Source organism: Tarenaya hassleriana, unplaced genomic scaffold (assembly GCF_000463585.1).
Source record: "Tarenaya hassleriana unplaced genomic scaffold, ASM46358v1 Cleome69, whole genome shotgun sequence".
Taxonomy (NCBI): domain Eukaryota; kingdom Viridiplantae; phylum Streptophyta; class Magnoliopsida; order Brassicales; family Cleomaceae; genus Tarenaya; species Tarenaya hassleriana.
In genome coordinates, this window is record NW_010969446.1 from 425,697 (window position 1) to 451,986 (window position 26,290).

General features: G+C 38.3%; 4 protein-coding genes and 1 non-coding gene across 6 annotated transcripts; all 5 read right to left on the minus strand.

The window, feature by feature from the left end:
- Positions 1-2,600: 2,600 nt before the first annotated feature.
- On the minus strand, positions 2,601-3,002 carry LOC104800390. Its single transcript, XM_010523185.1, has one exon. The coding sequence runs from the start codon at positions 3,000-3,002 to the stop codon at positions 2,601-2,603; it is 402 nt and encodes a 133-aa protein (XP_010521487.1).
- A 311-nt stretch (positions 3,003-3,313) lies between these two features.
- TRNAT-UGU lies at positions 3,314-3,385 on the minus strand. Its single transcript has one exon. It is a non-coding gene; the product is annotated as a tRNA-Thr (tRNA).
- A 642-nt stretch (positions 3,386-4,027) lies between these two features.
- LOC104800391 (uncharacterized PKHD-type hydroxylase At1g22950-like) lies at positions 4,028-4,680 on the minus strand. Its single transcript, XM_010523187.2, has 2 exons — positions 4,237-4,680; positions 4,028-4,156 (listed from the first exon to the last, which is right to left on the minus strand). Exons 1-2 carry the CDS (start codon positions 4,507-4,509, stop codon positions 4,028-4,030), a joined length of 402 nt encoding a protein of 133 aa, XP_010521489.1. The 5' UTR covers positions 4,510-4,680.
- Positions 4,681-7,962: 3,282 nt separating this feature from the next.
- Positions 7,963-10,256, minus strand: LOC104800386 (RNA-binding protein CP31B, chloroplastic-like). The gene is made up of 4 exons (XM_010523182.2): positions 9,645-10,256; positions 9,170-9,271; positions 8,355-8,636; positions 7,963-8,275 (listed from the first exon to the last, which is right to left on the minus strand). Exons 1-4 carry the CDS (start codon positions 10,179-10,181, stop codon positions 8,213-8,215), a joined length of 984 nt encoding a protein of 327 aa, XP_010521484.1. The 5' UTR covers positions 10,182-10,256; the 3' UTR covers positions 7,963-8,212.
- Positions 10,257-10,990: 734 nt separating this feature from the next.
- On the minus strand, positions 10,991-15,319 carry LOC104800387 (probable galactinol--sucrose galactosyltransferase 2). 2 transcript variants are annotated; one of them, XM_010523183.1, is made up of 14 exons: positions 14,946-15,319; positions 14,187-14,452; positions 13,997-14,087; positions 13,838-13,886; positions 13,658-13,749; positions 13,473-13,580; positions 13,275-13,394; positions 12,780-13,190; positions 12,536-12,677; positions 12,363-12,430; positions 12,150-12,284; positions 11,808-12,031; positions 11,628-11,716; positions 10,991-11,528 (listed from the first exon to the last, which is right to left on the minus strand). In XM_010523183.1, the coding sequence occupies exons 1-14, from the start codon at positions 15,287-15,289 to the stop codon at positions 11,247-11,249; spliced, it is 2,421 nt and encodes an 806-aa protein (XP_010521485.1). In that variant the 5' UTR covers positions 15,290-15,319; the 3' UTR covers positions 10,991-11,246. The 2 variants fall into 2 exon arrangements, with proteins under 2 accessions (XP_010521485.1, XP_019056471.1); XM_019200926.1 differs by lacking the exons at positions 13,658-13,749; positions 14,946-15,319 and having other exon boundaries at positions 14,187-14,311.
- Positions 15,320-26,290: the final 10,971 nt, after the last annotated feature.

The following is a 26,290-nucleotide window of genomic DNA, read 5'->3' on the forward strand; positions in this document are numbered from 1 at the left end:
GGTCTCCCCTTCAGATCCACGTCCAAACACTCACCAGAGAAAAGAGATTTGCCCAATCGGTATTTTTCTTATACACACACTCACTCAAAAGCGAGTGCTCACTCACTAACAGAAACTCTCTTTAGTAAAATTTGCTTTGCTCTCCGTGAGAACTGATATGCAGCTTGTGTCTCGTTTATATAGGCTCCTTCAGTTCGCCTTAGATCTCCACGAATTGATTTGATAGACTTCTCCTTGATCTTCTTCGATTTCATCTCTATCTTCAAGATCTCATCTTTATCTCTATCTTTTCACGTCTTTGACTTTATCTCCAAGATCTTGTCTCTATCTCAAATCTCCTCAAATCTTTTTAGCTTTGATTCTAACTTCATCTCTTCAAGTCAAATCCAAACTTCGTGGCTTAACTTCGTGGCTCTATCTCTTCAGATTGCTTTTCCTAAAATCTCTCCAAGTGGTTGACATTGAGTCCATCTCAATCTCTTAGTCTTTGAGTTTATCTGAAACTCGTCAGTTGTACCTCAGATTTGCGTAAGTTCTAATTAACAACCAAAAAACACATGTGCAAATAATTGCACTAACATTATCAATGATGATTGTTAAGTCTGCCTTCTCATCTCACTTGGCAATTTCTTTTTACAGCTTCAGGAATCCTTACCGCTATATATCATTCGGTCTAAAAATTTTACAAGGTGGTGATTGATTATGTCTTTTTGTTGTGTTAGGACTTGATCATTTTTTTTTTGGTAATAGATTTTAGATTTTGAAACAGATTGTTCATTTTTTTTATTCTCGTTTTATTTTTATGGATAATGCACAATGTGTTTTTATGTAGTTTATTTATTTATCTATAATTTCAGGCTTACCTCACAGTTCACGTACCCAAGATCTTACGTGATATTCGTCACTGCATTTGCATGACAATTACGTGGTATTCGTCTTCTCCCTCGACCCTTACATCGCTCGAGATTCCCATGCATCGCTCGATGCCTTGGTCGATGTGACTGGCATCGACCGATGCGTGATTTGAAATACGTCATTTTGAGATCGAAGACACGCAGAATGAAAGGGTTTGTCTCATCCGACGGTACGTTGGAGGGCCCGAATTTTCATTTTCTGTCCATTTTCGTCACACACAAAGTCCACGCATTTGGAGGCTTAGAGACAAGAATTGCTTCATCGATTGACACCCGAATAAGCATTTACATCTCTGTTTCTCGATATGTTTTCTGAATCGGTTGTAAACTTTTTTTTTGTTCTACGGATCGCAATTAGTTTCGTACTGTAGGTTAGGGATATAACCTATGTTTGGGTACATTTTCATTTACATATTGATCTCATATGTTTCATTCATTCGGTCTTATTGATTGATTTTAAACATACTTATCAAACCAACTCTTTGTACGAATGAATCATAAAATTAAATCTGCATAGGAATTCAGGTTAATCAATTAGAAATCGTGATAGCCAATGATAAATTAATCCATCTAATTATTCACCAAAAATTTAGAAGATGATATGAGGAATAATTTAAGATAAGGGATAAATTATTCGGAAGAGACATTTCTATTTTAGATGTTTGAGTTTCGGTATAAAACACAAAACAAATAATTAAATAGTCCAAATAAAAAAAATAAATAATAAATAGAGCATTTTAATGTGCGTGATCTCATCAGTTTTATCAAATTATACTTGCATTTAATAACTCAACGCGTAAACAAAAACAAGAAATTGCATTTTGGGTATTCATCTCCTTACTCTGGCGTGAAAGTGATCCTTTTTCTATCACATGGAAAGTGAACATTGAAACAAGTGAAAAAAGAATACAACGCAGAGATGTGAGGATTGTGAGACCAGAGAGCTTATGGGGAAAAAAAGTGGCTAAACCCCCAAAGAGTTCATTCCAAATAAAGTGTTGGAAGCAAAAGAGGTGAAGTGGGGATGATAGAATCAATCTTCCATCATTCATGCAAAAGTCTTGAATCAATCTCATGATTCAGGTTCCAAGATGTCTGAATTACATGAGATCTTCCTGTTCAAGCCAAAGATTCTCTATACAGTCCAACCAAGCAACAAATCAAAACCAGTATGAGTCAATCCATGATACCATGTATTGTATAAATCTATGGTTGTCAATCCTTCTTCATGAGCATGCCAATGGCATTACATGAAGACAGTCAAGTCCTCTATCCCCATCAAAGCCCAACATTATCAAAGTATCAATGCAAATCAAAACAAGAGAGTGGCACTTCTGTGTTCTGTCTAGATCTGACATGAAGCCAAGTTTGTTGGATGAAGGAATTTCACAATGTCCCTAACCCACAATGCAGAACCCTAAAATCACATTATTAGAACATGAAATCTCCAAACACGAAACAGTTCTTGCACAAAGTTTCCAACTTTCTAAGAGGAATGGCAATCTCCCTTCATTGAACTAACAACCACTGAAACTAAGAAGAATCTGTAACACAAGCTATGTCCATGGCATTGCCAACTTAGAGGGGATCAGTGTAACCAAGAAACTATTAATTTTTGCGATTTCCACCCAAAAAAAAGGCATCTTAGATTCTTTTCTCCTCTCACCAATTTTGCCAGAAACCCCCTTAGGTCTTTCTCCGAAGACGCTTCCTGAGCTTCTTGTACTTATGCTTGTTCATCTTCTTCTTCCTCTTCTTCTTCACGCTATCAGCATAAACAGTACCCGAATCCTCCGACTCCGTCTCCGTCTCCGTCTCCTCGGAGTCAATAACACCCGACCCGGGTAATGAAATCGGATCCAGAGAGAAGCAAAACGGAAAACTGGGGAAGAAATTCAGGGTCTCGTCGGATTTTGCGTTCCGGAAGATCGCCGGATCGGCAAAAGGATCTGGGTTCTGTCCAATGGGGTTCCCGGTCGATCGAGGAACCAAAGAGAGATAGGGCTTTGGGATATTTGGGTTGCCTAAGGATGAGATTAACCTTAGAGTCGAAGGGTTCTTGAGGAATTTCTGCATCAGATTGGACATTTTTTCTTCGGAGGTTGAAGGAGAAAGCTGAAGAAGCTCCAGGGAAATCAAAGACGAGGGTTTTACACAACGAAGCCGAAGAGATTGGGTTTCAGAGTAGTTTGAATAATTTGGGCCCATTGGGTTTTCAGCCTTTGCTTGTTTAGTTATTAGGTTTTGACGGTCCAATATTTGTTGGTTTATATATATAATATATTATAAGAATTTAAATTTTGTTGGATACAAAGAGTATGTATGCGCAGAAAAGATGAAATTGGGAGTCCATCGTTCTGGAAAGTGGAAACGGAAAAAAAAAAAGAGAGCATAAAGACTGCCCCCACGCAGGATCGAACTACGGACCTTCAGTTTACAAGACTGACGCTCTACCACTGAGCTATAGGGGCTTTTGTATTCAATTTTATTATTTATAAATTTAATCTAAAATTAAAAAACTTATTCCAACATTTATTATTTATACATTTGTTCATATAATCTCAATAAAAAAAATGAATATCATCCAAAAAAAACCTATACTCTTTCCAAGTCAACAAAAAAATCCTGTACATTTTTTTTACCAATTAAACTCTGTACTTGGTGTGATCAACCGATAAAACCCCGAACTTTTTAAAAATTCACTGAAAACCCCCCTACGCCTTCCAACTCAAACAAAAATGATGATATGGCAATGACATGGCTTCCAAGTCATGCACACATCATCATAATTATGCCACATCATCATTTTAAAAAAAAATTAAATTAAATAATTTATTTAAATTAATATATATATATATAAATTCACATATATATATATATACATATTAAAAATAAAATTATTTTTAATTAATAAAACACATATACACATAACTATAACATATATTTATATTATAAATTATATTATAACTAATATATATACATATTATTTTTTAATATATATTATATACATATTAGTTATAATTATTTTATTTTAATATGCATATTAGTTGTATATGTATATGTTGTATATATAACTAATATATATACATATATATATATATATATATATAGCGCTACAATGAATGAGGAAGCCAACGGAGTTCAACAATAGTTGAATCGTTAAAGGGCAACTGAGATGTGATGGGACGCGGTACCTGGTAAGAAGCAAGGATGTTCTGCCTGTATTCTCTATGTCTCTGAAGCTGAATCCGGAGAAGAAGAAAAACAGGTCAGATAAAATCAATTAAGGGAGCATAAGAAAGGAAAGGAAGAGGAGAGATACTCGGATTCGGTCGGAGTCGGAGGAGTATCTGAGAAGAAGATCCCTCATGAAACAAGCTTTCTGAAGGCGAGAGCAACCGAGAAATGAATCCGGCAAGTAGCGCTCGAGAGAACTGAACAACATCGGACTGAACTCCAAATGCAGATCGTCATAGTTGTCCGGCTCAAGCTCTACGTTGGGGTGTCTCCTCAGCTTATGGCTGCCATCGTCAGCCCGCGGTTGCTGTTCGGACTGCTTGGCCTGATATTCAAGAGCCATACGGTGATTGCACATTCAGGAGCGATCCCGATTAGCTGAAGCAGGTGACGAAGAGAGTGGTTTGCGTGGGGGGTTAGGGTTTTGTGGACTTGTTTTCTTTTCCAGCTTTTCGTTGTGCCTAAAACAAAATCACGGAGCGAATCGGATAACCGGCATCTCCAGGTTCCAAATTAGGACGGAGACACTGTGGATTAAGTGGTGGGTTTTGTGTAGTTGAGGCCCGCCCGCCCACTGCTACTCACCCATATAATTTTTTTCATACCAATTAAATTTTGTATTTAGTATAATTAATCTCGAATTTTTTAAAAATTTACAGAAACATCTACCAATTCAAACATCATTATAATTATGATACATCATTATTTAAAAAAAATTAAATTAAATAATTTATTTAAATTAATATATATATATATAAATTCACATATATATATATATACATATTAAAAATAAAATTATTTTTAATTAATAAAACACATATACACATAACTATAACATATATTTATATTATAAATTATATTATAACTAATATATATACATATTATTTTTTAATATATATTATATACATATTAGTTATAATTATTTTATTTTAATATGCATATTAGTTGTATATGTATATGTTGTATATATAACTAATATATACATATATATATATTATTTTTAATAGATATATTATATGTATATATTAGTTATAATTATTTTTATTTTAATATGTATATTAGTTGTATATATATATGTTGTATATATAACTAATATATATATACATATACATATTATTTTTAATGTATATTATATGTATATATGTTAGTTATAATTTTATTTTAATATGTATAAAATTAATTATAATTACTTTTATTTTAATATGTATGTATTAGCTATAATATACATATATGTTATAGTTATGTGTATATATGTTTTATTAATTACGAATAATTTTATTTTTAATATGTATATATATATATATATATGTGAATTTATATATATATTAATTTAATTTATTTATTTAATTTAAATTTTGTTTGAAATGATGATGTGACATAATTATGATGATGTGTGCATGATTTGAAAATCATATCATTGCCACATCATCATTTTTGTTTGAGTTGGCAGACGGTGACGTTTTCGGTGAATTTTTAAAAAGTTCGGGGTTTTATCGGTTGATCACACTAAGTACAGGGTTTAATTGATAAGCAAAAAAGTACATGATTTTTTCGTTGACCTGGAAAGAGTACAAGGTTTTTTTGGTGATTTTCCTTAAAAAAAAAGGTTATTTTCATTGTTATTGTACCTGCTTTTGAATTAGACCCGTCTCTTTCTTGCTCGATTTTGGTACCAACCCATAACGATCAAAGTTAAATCGAGAGCCTATTAATGAGATGTATTTTTGTTCGTCTTTGGATGTTTGGATTAGACCCTTGCATAGATTGTTTAAAAGTTGTATTTGTGGTAATCAATCGAAGATGTTTCTTTGAAAAATACAATTATAAAGTTGCGGGATATATAACAAAAATATATCAAATTTGTTTAGTTCAACCGATGAAATAGAAAAGTAAAGTGTATATCTTGTCTCAAATTCGAGTTTCAAGTTGAGGACAGAGTATTCATATGATTTTCTCTCGATATATGATAACTAATATATATATATATATATATATATATAATAATGGCATTTCATCACATTTTTAAAACATTAAAATAAAATAATTACAAACGCCAAAAAATTTCTGTTTTCAAAATAAATAATATTACAATTTACACTGCAAATTAATAGATGTAATTTTGATGTTAATTGGCGTGAAAATATTACTTAAACGTTTTTAAAAATCTTAGTGTTCTCCCACCTATGGATTATAATATCCAAAATCGGATATCGTGTGACATGTAATACATTCCTATTCGAAAATTATAAAATAGGATAAAATTCCTAAAAACCTCGAACTTGCTAAAATATATATAAATAAACATCAAATTTGTTAAACTGTCATTCAATAGTCAGACTTGCAACTTATAACTTAATAAAAATTCGAACATGTAAATTATTGCTTTAATAAATCGTTGACCGATTTGACCAAATTCTGAGGCGATCGAAAATCCACGTTTGTTCGAAAATTCTGATGTCAGTTCATCCAGTCAGCCATTTTAAATAAATTTTCGCCACATTAGCCTTTTTTGATACGACATTTGAATTGGTTTGAAAACTCTAAAACCGAATTTTCATTTATTAAACCGAATCCAAGAACCAAAAGTCGAAAGAGGGAAATCATTCTTCTAAGTATAGACCATAAGACTGTCAAACAATAAAATTGATTATGGGGTTTGTTGGTTTAAAATCCGAAATCAAACAATATAAAATTTATAAAAAAACCCACATCGTGAAGAACATCTTTCCCACTGTTTCTCAATCTTTCAAAACTTCATATTTTATCAAATACCCAGAACAAATATCCAGAAGCATTTGTTCTCTATGTGTCTCTCTCTCCATATTCGTTGTTCGTCGACTGTTTCTCGTGAATTCTGGGATTCCTTGGTTACTGCACGAGCCGCAGAAGAACCGTCTGATTTGACCTTAACGAGATCTGATTGGTCTTTCAGTTTGCTTGCTACAGCGATTTTCTTTCCGTTTTCTCTCTTTTTTTTTTGGAGATTTTGCCATGGTGCGGTGCAAGTTCACTCATCCGACACAGAATCTTCGGTTTGATGTTTCAAAAATGGTGAGACAAGATAGAGACGAAGAACTCGCTCGGTTCCTGGAGATGCATCGACGAGAGAAATAACAAGACGCTTCTCTTTTAACACGTTCCCACCATAAAATTCTTAAATGTCTCATACGCAGACACACATGTATATATACTCAGAACAATGATTTGATAAGTCTCTGCTTATTCATGTTTCTGGTTCTGGGTTTCTAATTAGAGTGTTCTTTTGATTTTCATTCTAGAGTTCTAATTAGGTTTTGCAAAAGGGAAAATAAAAGGGATGAAATTAGGGTTTTGATTTTCTCTTTTCGATTCTTAGAGTTTTTCGATTCGGTTTATTAAAAGGGAAAACCGGGTTTATTTTATCTCAAATCGATTTTAATTTCCAACAAAAAATTATTGTTGTGTCAAATATTTATTTAAAATTGCTGACTTGGATGCGCTAACATCAGTATTCCGAGCAAACGTGGATTTTCGATCGCCTGAAAATTTGATCAAATCGGTTCATTAGATCAACAATTTGCATATTCGAAATTTTATACAAATTGTAAGTCTAAATATTGAATGACAATTTTGCAAATTGAAGATTTATTTATATATATTTTAGTAAATTCGAGTTTTTCTAGAGATTTTACCCTATAAAATATTCACTCACAATTTAACATATTTACAATAATACTATTTTTTTTAAAATTTATACAATTAAAATTTGATATTTGTGGATGCCCAAATATTGCGCAGACTCGCCAAATCTCCAAAATTCAGACAACCAATATAAAAACCGAACCATGCATATACTAGAATATATCTCCAGTGGGCTTGGAGAAAGCATAAACAAGAGAACACAGATACATCAAGGTGTACAAATCACTTGAAAAGCCTCAACATTTTGGGAGCAAGAGAATGACGTGCAGTCGGATTTTCAGTTTTCAGACCAAAATAAAAAAATTGTCAAAAGACTGTAAATCTCATCTAAGGGAAAATAAAAAGAGATTCAGACACACATTGATCTTTAAAGCTTTTCATCAAAACCCACGCCTGCTTCGTTCCTCCGCCACGTTCACTCTGATCGCTCTCCCGTCCATATTCTGCGAAGAAACCATCACGACATGACGGCCAGAAACAAAGACAGAAGGGTGCTAGAATATTGGGTAAAGACATCATTACCTGTCCGTCAAGGGCAGCGATGGCGTCGTTGAGTTCGGTCTCGTTGGACATTGTAACAAACCCGAAACCACGGGAGCGTCCTGTCTCACGGTCATAAACCACGCGAGCTTCCACAACTTTACCGTGCTCACTGAAAACTTGTTCTAGACGGGCATTGTCCACGTCCCAGGGGAGATTCCCGACATAGACCCTGAATGCAGGTTCATACACCTGAGGTGCACGCTCAGGACGTGATCCTCTCGGAGCTGCCTTGTTTACTGTCAGAAGCCGACCATTCAATTCCTGTACTTGTACAGAAATGTAAAACACAGTACCCATCAAACATGTTTTTCTCACAGACAAAATCATAGGTCACTATTCCCCCAATTTCGGCCTACATGACTCCGATGCATAGTCATGAGAATGGAACTAGTCGGTGTACTATACGAATGATCAATCGCTAAAAGTCAAAGACTTTCTCACTATTTCTTGAAGATTGAATAAGCAGTTAAGCTGTTTACAGCAGAAGAACAGAGTCTACATCCAAAACAAGAGTGTTTGCATAAATTCTACAAGAAAATGAGAGAGATCGGTGGCCCGAACACCAACAAACTCTTTCTTGTACCAGAGAGGTGAACCCTTTTGGTTGGCCATAAAAAGAATGCAACTCAAGAGAGAAAACCATATGAAATAATAAGTAACACGATCATAAGAGAATGCCCATTTAAAGTTGGAAAGAGGGCATCTTCATGTGAATGAGATCTAAACTATATAACTTTAGCTTATGGGACAAACCAACCGCACTTGAGCAATAACAGGAATGAAGGATCACTTACATAACGATGGAACTTCTCCACAGCTTTCTCGGCCTCTTCCACGGTACTCATGGTTACAAAACCAAACCCGCGGCTCTGGTCCGTGTCTCTATTGTATATAACCTGCAACCCAAGATTCAAAGCAAGAATCACCAAATGTATACACAACATACATCAGTAACTTTTGAGCTGATAAAAAGAATTCAGAAACATAAAATATGATCTAAAACAATCGAACAATATTACACCCTTTTGTTTTCTTCCCATAAAACATCTGATTTGAAAGACATGAACTCAAAGCACACAATTCTGGTCAATGGAACACAAAAAAAGTCCTCAAGAATTTAACGTGCCCATGAGAACCAGAAGCTAAAGCTTCCATTTTTCTCATCCATTCACCAAAACTGGTTCTTATAACCTATCAATAAGCACATGAGCCAATTATACAACCACACTGAAACAACAAACTGAGATATTCTTATTTCAAGGCAATCACCTCAGCAATCTCCACAGTACCAGCTTGCTCGAAGAGCATAGCCAAGCCCTGGCTGTCGACGTCATACGGCAAGTTCCCAACGAACAGCTTCGCCTCCTCCGGCGGCTCCGGGAACTCCTCCTCTGTCTCTCCGCCGCCTTCTTCTTCCTCCTCCGTTACACCGCCGCCGTCTTCTTCAGCCCCACTCGCATCCCCTTCCCCATCCCAGAACTTCGCCTCGGCCTCGTTCTCCTCCACGGCAACGGAGGCGCCGATGATGTTCCCGTCCTCTCCTTCTTCCTCGTCTTGCTGAGCCCAATCCGAAGTCTGAGCGACGAAGGAAACGAGACGAGAGATGCTTTTAGGGTGGGTTTTGTGGCTAAGAGAGAGCGAAGGGTGGGAGAGAGGGAGGTGAAGTTTGACGGGTCTGGCGGGGATTGAGAAATTCGAGTATCTGGGTCTGGCGAAGATGGAAGGGAGGGAGAGAAGGGTAGAGGAGGAAGAAGAATCAGCTATTGGAAGGGGCTTGAAGCTCGAGGTTAGTATTGAAGAAGACATTGTTGTAGCGATAGAAATGAAGAGGAAGGGAGGGTTTTAGGAGTGGGAAAAGGGATAAGGAAGCAGAGAGGGCGAGAGAGAACTATTTGATATTACAAAGGAGAGGAAATATCTTTGGTTGAGGCCATGGGCTTTGGAAGGGAAAAAAAACATGTTTAAAAATATATTTAAAATTTTAATTTTAAAATATATTAAATTAGTAAATTACAATCTTTATTATCTAAATAAATATCTTTTAAAATGTATAAAAATATATAATTTTCTATTTTAAAAAATATTTTTAATTACAATTTTAAATAGATAGGTCAATAGTTGGCACAATAAGTCTGATCATCTCGTATTATTTTGCTGTGAAAATAAATATAATATTTAATGTATTTGTAAAATAAAACAATTTATTTAGATTTATAATTTTAATTGAATATTCTTGAAAAATTATGATTTTTAGATGTTTTTCATAAAATAATTTAAGAGATCGAAATAAAAACCATAATTTATTTTTAAACAATGAAACTATAAGTTTATGAATATTATACCGGTTATACCTAACATTTGATATATTATTTATTACAATTTAATTTAAATTAAGCAAAATTAAAATTTATAAACGAATTATGCCTAGATGCGAAATGTTTAGATTTTTAATATAAATTCTAAATGCAAAATCTACAACAGATTTCATTTTTTTTATTCAAATGGTTTCGGATTTGGATTACGAGATATTATTCTCAATTTACTTGACTGTTTTTATACTAGATTCCGATTTAAATATTTATTTTTTGATAGGATTTAATTCAATGGAAAGTTAATTTGACAGGAACTGTCACTCTGCTTGGAGAAATTGCAATGGCAAGTGAATTACACCGAATTACAATACACACTCGGAAAATCACTTCCCTTTTTGTCTGTCTCATAATCCCTCCTTTATTGTTCACTGCTTCCAAAATCCAAAATCAATGGAAGTTGCTGCAATGAATCGTTCAGAAGAAGGAATTCGCACTCCTGAACGATTCAAGAACACAATCACAACCCCTTTCCTCCAATCTGAATCAAACTCGTTCCAGTTTAGTACACGAACTCGATCGTTTTGAGACCGCAGTCTTGTTCGAGTTCCAGCTTAACTAACCCGCTGTCTGAATCATATGAAAACTCGATTTCCTTCCTTTCCAACATGCAAAGTTTCGGCCTTTTGTTGGAGTAGACTCCAAAGCGGCCGCACCCGCGTGCTTTCACTCTCACTTTGCTCCCTGAACTTTCCATCGAGGCGTCTAATCCATCCACTGCACCGCCCGAGTTGTACATGTCGAGCAATCCTATCAGGGCGAAGTGGAAATCCGGGCCAAAAACCTGCCGTGACAGCAGCTTAAACTCACCTTCTACTGCGAAAAATGATACAGAAAGTCGAAAGAAGGAACGAGTTCTCGAAACTGATGAAGAATAGCATACTCTGATGGGTGAAACGGTGAAAATCTCGCAGCCAAGGGTAGTCAATGAGACCTTGAGGTTTCCATCCCTAGGCAAGATCGATAAGGATCCTGAGGGAATGAACCGAATTCATGAACAATGGTTCCATGTTCTGAACCAAAAACTGCACATGTAACCAAGAAAAAAGGGGCAGAGTCTGACCTGAAAAGAACGTGTATATGATCGAATTCCCGTTCCAGTTTTCTCCGGCGATTTCTTCAAGAAACTCTATGTCATCAGGTCTTACATATCCGGAAAGCAGTACACTCTCACAAGGCCCGGTGGCATTTTCATCTGTTTGCTTCAGCGGCCATGACCCCGCTCCTTGGCAGTTAAAAACTCCGAGGATTCCAGTGGCATTGTTCAAGTTCCATATCTTGAGGAAACTACAAAGTAACAAACAAACAAAAAAAGACATCCCGCGATAAGGTGACTCTTTGACATGTAAAAAAGTTTCTGGCTTTCTTTCTCAGCCGTAAACTGTTTCGGGGTATACATATATACCTTCTTCCATCCATTACAGGGTCGGTGAAAAGGCAATCCCGTGTTGGACGACCAGAATGCCTGGCTCTTAAGATTGAACCATCAGGTAAGACAAGCTTTTTCAGGATTTCAAAATCTTGATTTCCCGGCTTGTCACTGTTATGACATTGTCACTGTTAAGACCAGATTTATTATATACCCTGATGATCATAAAAGCAAAAAAGGAAAGCTTACCTCACGTAAACAGCGCAACCGCCCACAGCCCTTGCGGCGCCATGGAACTTGGCAGTTTCATGCTTACTCTGACAATGGAAGTAAACATTTTGTTTAACCATTAAAGATTTTCTTGGGTAAACAGCAATCCATGAGAACGAAGTTGGATTGAAACGATAAATCGCGGGTCTCACATGGAACATGTCCCAATCAGAGACAACGATTTCCCCGAGGAGAAGACTGTTGAAAGAAACTGAAGCTATGTGTAAAGTCTGCAGTTTTGGCTCTCTTGGCATGAAATCTTCTGATGCTCTTGCCACTGCACTCTTCTTTGAACTAACAGCACATAACTCAGTGAATAAGGGCTTCTAGTTTCGGGTTATTCCAAAAACATATAGTAACAGTATTTGATTGCATTTAGAGGGACAAAGAAAAAACCTAAAAATGGAGTCTGAATTGTGACTCATGCAGCAAATAAGGTTATTTGCATTGAAGTTCCTCCCCACAGATTGCTCGAGTGCTTCTTGATATTTCCTTGTCAACGAAACCCGTCCCCCATAACCGGTACCCAAGGTTTCCAAAACATTCTGAACATCTACTTTAACTCCATCCACTCCGATGCTTGCCAAATAGCTATGAAGATCATTGTAGAAGTCGTATACTTTGTTCGGGTCAACAATCCCTACTCCATATTTCTCCAAGCTGTCCATTGCAATGTCTCTAAGGTTTCCTACATTACCAGGAGACTGAATTGGGTAAGCGAGTTTCGGATCATATTTTTTCATATTCTCGGATGATGGATGGACCCCTCCCCAGTATCCGGCCAGAGCATGCCACATGTAAACAAACCTACATCATCCAAAGTTTTACAACATATGACATGCCATAAAACGTTCAAACTCGGTTAAGAAAGCTCGTATTGTAAAAGCTTACTTCACTCCATATTTGTCTTTAATGCTGTGCACAAGCTCGCCGAGATCAGCCCTACTGTCAGTGGAACTGGGACTCTTAAAGTTACTGTTTTCTTTGATATCTACAAGCCTCGAAGCAAATCTACAAGGCAAAAGAGAGTATAAAGGAGAAGTTATAATATGTCAGAGCAACAAAGAGTACTAAACTTTAGAGGCTTACTCTGTTCCGGGAATTAAAGGTTCACCTTCCTTTTGGAAGTCATTCACTGTATCTTGCCATCCGTCGTCAATGATTAAGAATTTTGGGGAACAACCTCCTTGAGCAAAACTACGGAAGAAGAACAGATAAAGGGGAACAAAACAAGTTTAAAAACCGAGTCTTTATCACAAGCATATCTGTTATACCTTTCGAGGCCTTCCCTAATTCCTTTGGGATTGACCTCTTTATAGAAAGCATCCCATGTGCACCAACCAAACCAGTCCAAATGCGATGGAAGCTTTGTCACCAGAGCATGTGTCAAATAAGGCAATCCATACAAGATTTTAACCTCAAGCATGTAATGAGAAAGGGATTTACTGTGTTACCTTCTTGTTATCAACGTGACTAAAGGTTCCCTTATGCTTCTCCAATATCCTGCCAGGGCAAAGCAATGACCACATTGATCAGTCGATGAATAAAATGGCAAAATTGATTCTTGATCCCGTCCATAGATGCCAATCCAATCACTAAGATATGCTACATACTTGACAGAATCCTTGATGAGCTGAAATGGATTATCTCCCGAGTGGACAAACACGGCTTCAAGGGACACAGATGTCTGAATATTAGCATCTCCTGAAGAATTCAACCATCGAAATTCTCTGAGACATAGGAGTTACATCAGTTCAACAAAAAGCCTCCATCGTAAGAGAACCACAGAAACCGGAATCTAACCACTCTCAATGCAAAACTGAAGCTCATTTCTTGGAGTTCCTTGCAAAGATGCCCTGAAAGTCCCCTCTAGGACCGGTAGCAACAGAACATAGAATGTGTCATCATTACTCGAACCGGATGAAACCCCGTTATCGGGAATAGAATCATCCCTCGCTTCTAAAAGAAGCATCTGAGTCTCCATTGGGATTTCGCCACCGCATCTTACCCAACGAGGTATCATCCACCAAATCTTGAACCTGAAGAGGGCCAAGGACCGGTATCCCCCACTGCATAATCAACATGAAAAATAACTGTATATTCAAAAGTTCCCAAGATTTTGACCAACAAACCACCATTGTGTAAATTCGTCATCTACCAATCACAGAAATCACAACTGCTTTCACCGGGAACCCTCAAAGCAAAACTCAGTATATATATATATTAGGATATTTTCTCTGTATCTGTAAACATTTTTTTTGGTTAATGGTAAACTCTCCCATCCTCTCCATATCACTATAATCTTCCACTATCATATGATCATTCTATTTCACCAGTTTTAAGCTCTAATTTTGTATGTAGAAACATTGTTCCTTTTCTATAATATCAACATTCAGTAATGATTTCTACAATATTCTCAAATACCATTCTATCAGGCTAAACCCAGAAGGCGAAATACACAGCGCATCAAAATTCTTTCGTTCACGCATTTTGACAAACATTAAACAATCAACCCAAACATAGCATAAAACAGAGGAAGTACTGAGGAAAAAAGAAGCTCACTCGAGAATTCCGAGAGTGAAAACATGGCGCGAGCTCGGCTCCTTCGCCGTCGCGCCAAGAAAAGCAGAGCCAGAACTCGCCGGATAAATGGTGACATTCGCCGGAACTCCGGTCAACACCGACCGACCCCTCACCAGGAGGTGATCTTCCACAACAACAGGCGTCGACGTCCCGATCGTCATGCGTGTGGGACTGGTTGGATCGCCAGAAGAAGAAGAGAATTGGGATTTTCCCAGGTGAGAAAAGAATGAGACCCGGGAAAGAATTCGCGATCTTGAAGGAGAAGGAGAAGGAAAAGCAAAGACTTTTCCAGCCAAATCCAGAAGGGTCGGTCGGAGAAGCATACATGGAAGCTCGCACAAAGGACCTGTTTATATAGATTATGTTGTGACTACGACATCGTGGCTCTAAGAGAGATGGACTGAATTCGGTTAGATGTTAACGTTTCCGATTTATATTTTTAGTTTTTTTTTTTTATAAAAATTAAATCTTTTTAGTTTTTATATTAATTTAAAATTTATTACAATTCGATTTATATATAATTCTACAACAATAATTAATTTTAAAAATTTATATACAACAAGTGAAATTTTTATGTCTAATACTGTTATATACTTATCGTTATGTATTCAAATCTTTTTTCAATTATTAATTTTTCAGAAAATTTATATTATTAATAGTCTATTAAAATCTCAATCCACAAACTGTTTCAGTGATATTTTTTTTATTTTTTATAGTTGTGCATGAAAAACCTTGATTTATATGCATTAAAAAATCACTCTTCTTATTGAAATAATGAGGTGATTAAAGATAAAGGTAAGTATAAATAATGATTCGGGTCTGTGTCAGCTGACAAAATAGCAAAACTACCCTCCCTTTACTGCAAAGACTTTATGATATACCCTCTAAAACTCTAAAATTTCAAAAAAAAAATTAAAACGAGCAAAAAACATGAATGATCTTATTAAAAAGGACACGTGGTACAAGAAGAAGGAAAGACAATTACTTTTTCCATGTTCTACACTTTTCTATTAATTTAATTATTTTTAAAACAAAATTCAAAAGTTTCTCTCTCTTCTCTTAATCTTTATTTCGTCTTTCCCAACAATTCTTTCTATTATTAATTCTCAACTTTCTGATTATCATAAATCAAACAAAAATAAGTTTACCATCGAATAAAAAATCAAAGAAAGACTTCATCCGCCGATTGTAAATCAGACGAAAATGCAGAAAAAAACAAAGAAATGGAGATAATTTTGATAGAAGACTATGATAAAGAAGAAGAAGAACCAAGAAAAAAAACAAAAAACAAAACAAGTTAAAAAAGAAGAAGAAGTGGAAAATGCTAGAAAATTCACCGTGGGAGAGGTGAATCAAAATAAACAAATAGCATCAAATGCCAAGAAGCGATATCCTGTATTTATATGGAAACTCACCGTAGTTTCAGATAACGTGCTTCGGGTAGAGAGTTTTGTCCAAACATCCACTAACAATGCAACCACTACAAAAAAAACACTCATATTTCCGACGGAAAATTCTGTCGCCATAAAAAAGAATTTTCGTCGGTATACTCGGTTTGCGACGGAAACCGACGGAACACTTTCCATCCGTAAATGGCTATCGCAAACATATTCTGGTCGGACATCCGTCGCATAATTGCGACAGAGAAATCTCGTCGTACACCAGTCATTTATCGCGACAGAATAATCCGCCGGTGAATGCGACGGTCTATCCGTCGCAATGTAGTCGATATGATCGACGGAAACTCCGTCGTTTTTCCATGGTAAACGCGACGAACGTTCCTTCGTATAGTCGTTGCTATTACCGACGGAATATCCGTCGTAACGCCATCGTAATAGGGATTTTTACTCAAATGACCCACTTGGGTCGCAGCTATTTCACGTGTACACCACAAAAAACATAACACATTAATTTTTTTTGAAAAGACGAAATTACCCTTAATGAATATACGATATTTATCCGTTCGAAAACAACTTCGTTATTACGACTTCGTAGTTAATTCTAAAAAAGGTGGCAAAAAAGTTACAATTGATTCTAAAAAAGGTGGCAAAAAAACATCTGTCTTATTTTAGTTGTATATCAGTTATATGTTAGTCGTAATAAGGTCGCAAAAAATAAAAAGAAAAGGGTATTTCGGACTTTTTCAACTGAAAAGTGGGTTAAAATTGAAAAAAAAAATTTGTTTTTGTTGGTGGTGTACGCTGAAATAGGTGCGACCCAAGTGGGTCATTTGAGTGATTTTTCCATCGTAATATGTGACGGATCATCCATCGCACACTGGTCGCAAAAAGGGACGGGAGGATTGGTCGGAGATTAGTCGCAAAGTAGCGACGGAAAATTTACAACGGATTTGTCCGTCGGTATAATATTAGCGACGGTAAAACGACGGAAAGTTTGACGACGGATTTTTCCGTCGGTTAGTTTTAGCGACGTTAAAACGACGGAATGTTTCCGTAGAATGTTTTGGATTGCTACGGTATGCGACGGATATTTCCGTCGCATTGTTTATTTTTTCGAAAAAAATAAAATTTCGTTTAAAAAAATAATTATACAATAATATTATTAAAAATAAAACCGAAATTGTTTTATATATTACAAAACCGAAATTGTTTTATATATTACAAAACCGAAATTTAATGAAATAAATTATCCGGAAAATCATCGAGATGTTGCGGATGTTGCACGTTTTGATGGACCGATGGATCGGGATTGACGGCGGGACTCGGAGCAGACGAACCGGCAGAATCGATCTGAGGCATAATAGTGTTGTATCATCTCCTCTAACGAGCGATCTTCGCCTGAGCTGCATCAAACTGAGCGATCTTCTCCTGAGCGGCTACAAGTTCCGCAAAAGTCTCCTCATGTTTTCTCTTCAACTCCTTGACTTCACGCGTCAGGGATACATGGTGTACTACTGACGACGAAGATGCGTCACCACCACTGAGCTGACTCGCCAGTGCACCAATCCCGTAAATCCGACCTTTCGCATCGGGAGGAACAACCTTCAAAACAATATGTACAGTATTTATACTTTAACAGATTATATTATTTTAAATAAAAAATTACCTCGAGATACAAGCTGTTGATTTCCTGCGAAGTCAATTGCATTGAACTGTTGCTCTCGTCCATCGTCATTCGATCGGTAATCTTCGATTGAATGGTCTCTTCAATTTCTTGGGCACGATGATCTACGTACGTCCCATCTGATCGACGATGCGTGTCTTGTAAGACACGCAGAGCAGACGGTTGAACACCTTCTTTCTCGGCCTACAAATGTTATACCAAAAAATTAGTAAAATTAAAAAACAAATAAAACAATTCTCCCAAAATACTTACAATATTGAGAGCAACTTTAGCAAACGATTTTCTTCCCGCAGTGTGAGTTCCTGGGGCACGGTCAGAAACAGACTTCGCCTTTCGGTTCGTCGACGCGATCCGACTCTTCTTTTGAGATTCATCTAAATCCCACATTTCCTCCAACTGCACCCAGACGTCTGAACTAACCCACTCAGGCTTCTTCCGCAAACATTTCAACCTATAAATGTTATCTCGCAATCTCGCATTGAGACAATCCTTCCACACACGATGGACGACATCATGCACAGAAGGATCCCAGTAATAAGATTGCTTTAAACAAAATGTGTTAGTTATTTAATACTAATGACATATTAAACAAAAAACAAACAAGTTAAGACAATACCGCAAAAACAACAAACCATCGCTCCAAGACTTCTTGCGGGAGTCAGGAGATGCTACGCCACGGGCTATGAAAATCAGAACGCATGATCGTTTTGATACTCTCAACTAATTGATCATTCCGATCAAACCTATGATATTCAAAAACATTAATTAAGTTGAACGACAGTTGATTTTATCGTAAACGAAAGTGGTGTTAGAATATACTTACCACAACGCTCCATAAGTCGGATTAGGATTGACACAAGGTTGTCGTCGCCGACTCTCTGATGCCAGGATCTCTCTAAGGGAGATCCCAACATAAATAGAGCAATGGGCGGAACTGTTGGCCTCAAATAAAGCCTGGGGAGTACCCTGGCCAGTGAAACGTTGATCCAACTGAAGAGGATCAGGGGTTCGGTGACTTTGGATCGTTGGTGATCCAACACCACGACTCAGAACTCGATTATATGAGAAAACCAAGGTTCTAGGAAGATCTTGTACAGGAGAGAGTGTGGCTCAAAGATGGAATAAGTGCATTTCTTTTTCACTAGTCACACTGTTATATTATCTGGTCACATTAGTCACATTGTTGTATTAGCTAGTCACACTGGTCACACAGTTAAAAATTTACATTGGTCACAGTAGTTCCATTGTTATATTATCTGATCACACTAGTCACACTGTTGTATTAGCTGGTCACACTAGTCACGCTGGTCATACAATTAAAAATTTATATTGGTCACACTGGTCACACTAGTCACACTGGTCACACTAGTTACACAATTAAAATTTTACATTGGTCACACTAGTCACACTGTTATATTATCTGGTCACACTAGTCACACTGTTATATTATCTGGTCACACTACTCACACTAATATATTATGTTATTTTACAGCACTTGGATGAAGTTATACTCGATATTCGGAATCGCTTGACCAAGGAACGCATTCAAACAACAAAGAAGTATATGCTTGGTGATACGAGTTTTGGTGAATTTCTCAAATGGTGGGTCCATGGAAATCAACAAGAATTACTTGGTCTTGAGAAATACTTTGCAGGAAAAACACCTATCGATGGTGAAGGGAGGGATATAGGAAGTTATGAAGGGTTTATTACTCCCTTGGGTATATCCCGATGGTCACACTGGTCACACAATTAAAAATTTAGATTGGTCACACTAGTCACACTGTTATATTATCTGGTCACACTAGTCACACTGTTATATTATCTGGTCACACTACTTATACTAATATATTATGTTATTTTACAGCACTTGGATGAAGTTATACTCGATATTCGGAATCGCCTGACCAAGGAAGACATTCAAACAATAAAGAAGTATATGTTTGGTGATACAAGTTTTGGTGAATTTCTCAAATGGTGGGTCCAAGGAAATAAACAAGAATTACTTGGTCTTGAGAAATACTTTGCAGGAAAAACACATATCGGTGGTGAAGGGAGGGATATAGGAAGTTATGAAGGGTTTATTACTCCCTTGGGTATATCCCGATGGTCACACTGGTCACACAATTAAAAATTTACATTGGTCACACTAGTCACACTGTTATATTATTTGGTCACACTAGTCACACTGTTATATTATCTGGTCACACTACTCACACTAATATATTATGTTATTTTACAGCACTTTGGATGAAGTTATACTCGATATTCGAAATCGCCTGACCAAGGAATACATTCAAACAACAAAGAAGTATATGCTTGGTGATACGAATTTTGGTGAATTTCTCAAATGGTGGGTCCATGGAAATCAACAAGAATTACTTGGTCTTGAGGAATACTTTGTAGGAAAAGCACCCATCGGTGGTGAAGGGAGGGATATGAGAAGTTATGAAGGGTTTATTACTCCCTTGAGTATATCCCGATGGTCACACTGTTATGAACAATACTAAACTCCCTAGTCATGTATCATTGTGGAAAAAATGATATACTAAGACTAGTATGATGTGTGATTGATGATCATATAGATGATCATAGGTATTGGATACGATCACAATCATAGGTATTCGTTGGAGAACGGAATACTGGAATGACCCGCATGAGATTGTCACATGGACTAGCGTCATGACTTGAATCTCATATGGTAGTTCCATGATTGGATCCTAAGACCTGAGATATCTACGGAATCCAACATGAGGAATTGCGTGCTTTGAATACGTCAAACGTCCTGCGTAACAGGAGGACTATAAAGGTGTGTATCAGGTATGAAACGAATCATGTGCTGGATTGTAGATAGTCAAGACAGGATTTTACCTCTCGTAAAAGAGAGAGATATCGCTGGGCCCCTCGTGTGAGCGAGACTGTAGAAATGTGTGGCCGCACTATAGACGAACGTCGTCTATTTCAGACAGTCGAACTCAGTGAACGAGAAAGCAGTCGAATCAGATAAGGTGGCTTGTCCACGCCTTATGTTCGACATATGATATCGCGATACAAAAGGATCATCAGCCGGAATCATCACTGGCATTCGTAAGATCACGATGTTGGGGTTATCTACGGGTTCCTAGCATGCGATCATATCGATCTAGGGTTTGGTTTACTAGGTTTTATGCAGCGGAAGAAAGATCTAAACCTAGTCAAACGTCACACGCAACCAAACTCGCAAAACCCGAAAGATCGTGTATATCACCGAGGGAATCGTTACTTACCTCGATCTCGATGAGACTTGAAGTTTATTTCGATCCGGGGCCTGTTCTAAATCACCTAGGAGTGAAGTTACAGTCCCTCTACACGTATCCACACCGACGGGAAGGATTCCAAACGATTTGGAACGAATCTGCTAGGATTAGTGAAGAAAAGGGTAACTCAAGAGACGAGATCCAATCCCGGGACAATAGAAATCGAAGAGAACAGGTTCTCTAGGGTTCTAGGATGTTTCTCTGAGTTTTAGTTCGGCCTTAATTAAGTTTGGACGAAATCCCAAACTTAAATAAGATTAGAAAACCCTAAAATTCGAATTATGGAAATTTTCAGATCCCGGTCCGCCGGACATGGAAATTTTCCAGATCCCGGTCCGCCGGACCAAGAGCTTGGTCCGACGGACCAGGCTTAGTACGACGCTCGCAGACCGGCTGACCTGAAGGCTTGGTCCGGTGGACCACGTGTGGTCAGGTCCGGACCAAGATCCTTCTTGGTCTTTCCGGTCCGCCTGGCTTCAGTCTCGATCCGTCTGACCCACTGTCTGGTCCGCGGCTGACCAACTCTTGGTCAGCCGGACCAGACTTGGACAGATGAACTCCTGACTGACTTCTGGACCTCCTGGGCTGATCGACTTGGTCCGGGGCTGACCAAACTTGGTCAGCTCTGGACCAACGCACTGAAAACTTCTTTTCATGCTCGTTTCGGTCAAATCTCGTTTCCATTCTTCGTATTCTTCACGTATAAGTCCATCCCTATTGGTGTGTGACCCTGTAGGCCCATTCTAAGTGGTAGTGACTTTAGGAACCTTTCCCGAACCACAAGTCATGGTTAGCCTCTAGCAAGACGCCATGACCACCCATTTAGAATTGAGTTAGAGGTGATCTAACCAAGGCATTAACAACTCGAATTCTGATCCTTTGTCTCACGATATCATAAGTTGAACAAGGGCACGGTTTGAGCCACCCTTCAAGTTTAACTGCTTTCTCGTCTTGGCAAATCGACTAATAAAATAGATGCAACTTCATCTATAGCGTGGCCACGCGTTTTCATAGTCCGACTTCCACGAGAGGGCCCAGCGATATCTCTCCTGTTAAGGAGGTGACAAATCCCATATTGCATGTCTACTATCTCCATATGATTCGTGAACGTATATGATCAACGCCGTTATAATCATCCGGTTAAAGACGACGTTTGACGCAGTCAAGACACGCCACTCCTCATATCAGATACTCTAGACATCTCAGGTATGAGGATCCATAAACGAACCGCTGTATGAGATTCAAGTCATGACTATGTCCATGTGACAATCTCATGCGGGTCATCCAGTCACTCGTTCACAACGAGTACCCATGATTGTGAAATGCATCCAATGCATCGATCACACCTCATGCTAGTCTTAATTCATCATTGTTCCCACAATGATAACTGACCAGGGAGTTTAGAATCATTCTATAATGATTCAAGGATACCGAAATACAACAAACATGCTAATCGTATAACGGATAAATAATGCATTCATAAATCAATGAATCAATACAAAGTAAAATGTCATATCATGGATCATCCTAGAGCATTACAACCAACAATCTCCCACTATGCTCTATGATCTATCCTACAAGCATCTAATCCCCATACCCTTAACATGACCATCATGCTTTGACGAAGGGAGAGGCTTCGTCAATGGGTCGACAATATTATCATCCGTCGACACTCTGCTTATCTTCACGATCCTATAAGCATCTAATCCCCATACCCTTAACATGATCATCATGCTTTGACGAAGGGAGAGGCTTCGTCAATGGATCGGCAATATTATTATCTGTCGACATTCTGCTTATCTTCACGTCTCTTCTGTCGATGATTTCTCTGATCAAGTGAAATCGCCTGAGTATGTGTTTGGATCTCTGGTGTGACCGGGGTTCCTTAGCTTGCGCAATCGCACCATTGTTGTCACAATACAACTCAATGGGATCTGCAATGCTAGGAATAACGCCCAGGTCTCCCACGAATTTCCTGATCCAAACAGCTTCCTTAGCTGCATCCGATGCTGCTATGTACTCGACTTCTGTAGTGAATCTGCCACGGTTGGCTGTTTGGAACTCTTCCAACTGATAGCCCCACCGTTCAGGCAGAAAACATAACCTGACTGCGATCTGAAGTCATCTCTGTCGGTTTGGAAACTAGCATCGGTATAACCACTTATAGCGAGCTCGTCTTCCAATCCGCCATACACCAAGAACAAATCCTTAGTCCTTCTCAAGTACTTAAGGATGTTCTTGACCGCAATCCAGTGAGCCTCACCTGGTGTAGACTGATATCTACTAGTCATACTCAATGCATATGATACATCCGGACAAGTACACAACATGGCGTACATGATGGATCCAATTGCCGAGGCATATGGAATCCTACGCATGCGCTCTTGCTCATCCTGTGTCTTTGGACACTGAGTCTTGCTAAGAGCTACGTCATGTCCCATTGGCAAGGCACCCCTCTTGGAGTCTTGCATCTTGAACCGATTCAAGACCTTGTCAATGTATGTACTCTGACTTAGACCAAGAAGCCTTCTCGATCTATCTCTATAGATCTTGATTCCTAGAATATAGGCGGCTTCTCCTAAGTCCTTCATCGAAAAGACCGATCCTAGCCAGGATTTTACTCCTTGCAAGGTAGGAATGTCATTTCCGATGAGCAATATATCATCCACATAAAGTACAAAGAAGACCACTGCGCTCCCACTGACCTTCTTGTAAACGCATGGCTCATCTTCGTTTTGCAGGAAGCCAAACGTTTTGACTGCCTCGTCAAATCGAAGATTCCAGCTCCTCGAAGCCTGCTTCAATCCATAAATGGATCTCTGAAGCTTGCACACCTTCCTCGGACTCTTAGGATCAACAAAACCCTCGGGTTGTGTCATGTACACATCCTCGAGCTTAGGATCGACAAAGCCCTCGGGTTGTGTCATATACACATCCTCGAGCAGATTCCCGTTAAGGAATGCGGTCTTGACATCCATATGCCATATCTCATAGTCATAATACGCAACTATGGCTAGTAGAATCCGTATGGATTTAAGCATCACGACTGGTGAAAAGGTTTCATCATAGTCTATACCATGAATCTGCCGAAACCCTTTCGCGACGAGTCGTGCCTTATAGGTATGCACGATGCCATCCATGTCGGTTTTCTTCTTGAAAACCCACTTACATCCAATGGAATTATTACCATCGAATGAGTCGACCAAAGTCCATACTTTGTTGTCGTACATGGACTGCATCTCAGACTCCATGGCCTGGTGCCATTTCTCGGAATCGGAACTCGCCACAGCCTCTGAATACGACGTAGGCTCGTCATGTTCTAACAACATGAGTTCATCGTTTCCAGTCACAAGAAAACCATATCTTGTAGGCTCTTGGCGAATTCTACAAGATCTCCGAGGTTCACTAGGAGGTGCTGTCTCAACAACTCGTGATACAGGTTGGACTGTTTCGACCTGTTCGTTCGGTTCTTCGACTATTTGTGGTTCTCGAACTTCTTCGAGATCTATTCTACTCCCACTAACTCTCTTGGAGACGAACTCTCTCTCCAAGAAAGATCCATTCCGAGCAACAAACACTTTGTTCTCAGATGGGTTGTAGAACCAGTACCCTTTAGTTTCCTTAGGGTAACCCACAAATATGCATTTATCAGACTTGGCAGATAGCTTATCAGAAGCAAGACGTTTCACGTAAACGTCACATCCCCAAATCTTCATGAATGCTAACCTGGGACGCTTCCCAGTCCATATCTCATATGGAGTCTTCTGAACCGACTTTGTTGGACAGTTGTTCAGTATAAGCGCTGCAGTTTCCAAAGCATATCCCCAGAAGGATTTAGGAAGATCGACCTGACTCATCATAGACCGTACCATATCCAATAAGGTTCGGTTCCTCCTCTCGGAAACGCCATTCCATTCTGGCGTTCCAGGTGGAGTCAGCTGTGAGACAATCCCACAATCTGCCAGATAGTCAATGAACTCTTGGCTCATATACTCGCCGCCTCGATCAGATCGAAATGCTAACCTGGGACTCTTCCCAGTCCATATCTCATATGGAGTCTTCTGAACCGACTTTGTTGGACAGTTGTTCAGTATAAGCGCTGCGGTTTCCAGAGTGTAGCCCCAAAAGGATTTAGGAAGATCGACCTGACTCGTCATAGACCGTACCATATCTAATAAGGTTCGGTTCCTCCTCTCGGACACGCCATTCCACTGTGGCGTTCCAGGTGGAGTCAACTGTGAGACAATCCCACAATCTGTCAGATCGAAGCAACTTGATCGTCTTGCCAAGTTGGTTCTGCACCTCGTTTCTGAAAGTCTTGAACAATTCAAGCGTTTCAGACTTATGCCTCCTCAAGTAGACATAACCGTACCTACTGAAATCATCAGTAAACGTCACAAAGTATAGATAACCTCCTCTAGCGGGTGAGCTCATATGACCGCATACATCACTATGTATGAGTTCTAACAACTCTGTAGCCCTTTCTCCTTTTCTAGTAAAAGGAGGTTTTGTCATCTTTCCCATCAAACAAGAATCGCACGATCCGATTGATTCATAATCAAAAGAATCAAGAAGTCCATCAGAATGAAGCTTCGCAATGCGTTTCTCGTTGATATGACCAAGTCGACAATGCCAGAGATAGGTCGGGTTTAAGTCGTTCGGCTTAAACCGCTTGGTACTAACATTATAGATCGACCTGTGTCCAGATGGTTCATCTTCCAAAACATAAAGGCCATTAAACTGGTAACCCTTACCATAGAATAAATCGCCTCTATAAATGGACAGACATTTGTTCTCAATAACAAACCTGAAACCATCAGAGTCTAAACATGAAATCGATATGATCACTACAAAAAAACTGCGAAATTCCAACGGATTTTTCCAACGGATTAATCCGTTGTAATTTTTCCAACGGATTTCCAACGGTATACCGTTGGAATAATT

Bases quoted from the DNA above. Each gene is read 5' to 3' on its own strand.
- LOC104800390 (XM_010523185.1), bottom strand. From the start codon at position 3,002: ATGTCCAATCTGATGCAGAAATTCCTCAAGAACCCTTCGACTCTAAGG.
- LOC104800391 (XM_010523187.2), bottom strand. From the start codon at position 4,509: ATGTGCAATCACCGTATGGCTCTTGAATATCAGGCCAAGCAGTCCGAA. The intron at 4,157-4,236 runs GTATCTCTCCTC...CTCCGGATTCAG, and splicing joins CCGACTCCGACCGAATCCGA to CTTCAGAGACATAGAGAATA.
- LOC104800386 (XM_010523182.2), bottom strand. From the start codon at position 10,181: ATGTCTTCTTCAATACTAACCTCGAGCTTCAAGCCCCTTCCAATAGCT. The intron at 8,637-9,169 runs GTAAGTGATCCT...GTACAAGTACAG, and splicing joins TGGAGAAGTTCCATCGTTAT to GAATTGAATGGTCGGCTTCT. The intron at 8,276-8,354 runs GTAATGATGTCT...GTTTCTTCGCAG, and splicing joins TCGCTGCCCTTGACGGACAG to AATATGGACGGGAGAGCGAT.
- LOC104800387 (XM_010523183.1), bottom strand. From the start codon at position 15,289: ATGCTTCTCCGACCGACCCTTCTGGATTTGGCTGGAAAAGTCTTTGCT. The intron at 12,678-12,779 runs GTTTTTTCTTTG...ATGTGCTGTTAG, and splicing joins AATTCAGACTCCATTTTTAG to TTCAAAGAAGAGTGCAGTGG. The intron at 11,529-11,627 runs GTATGCTATTCT...CTGTCACGGCAG, and splicing joins TCACCGTTTCACCCATCAGA to GTTTTTGGCCCGGATTTCCA.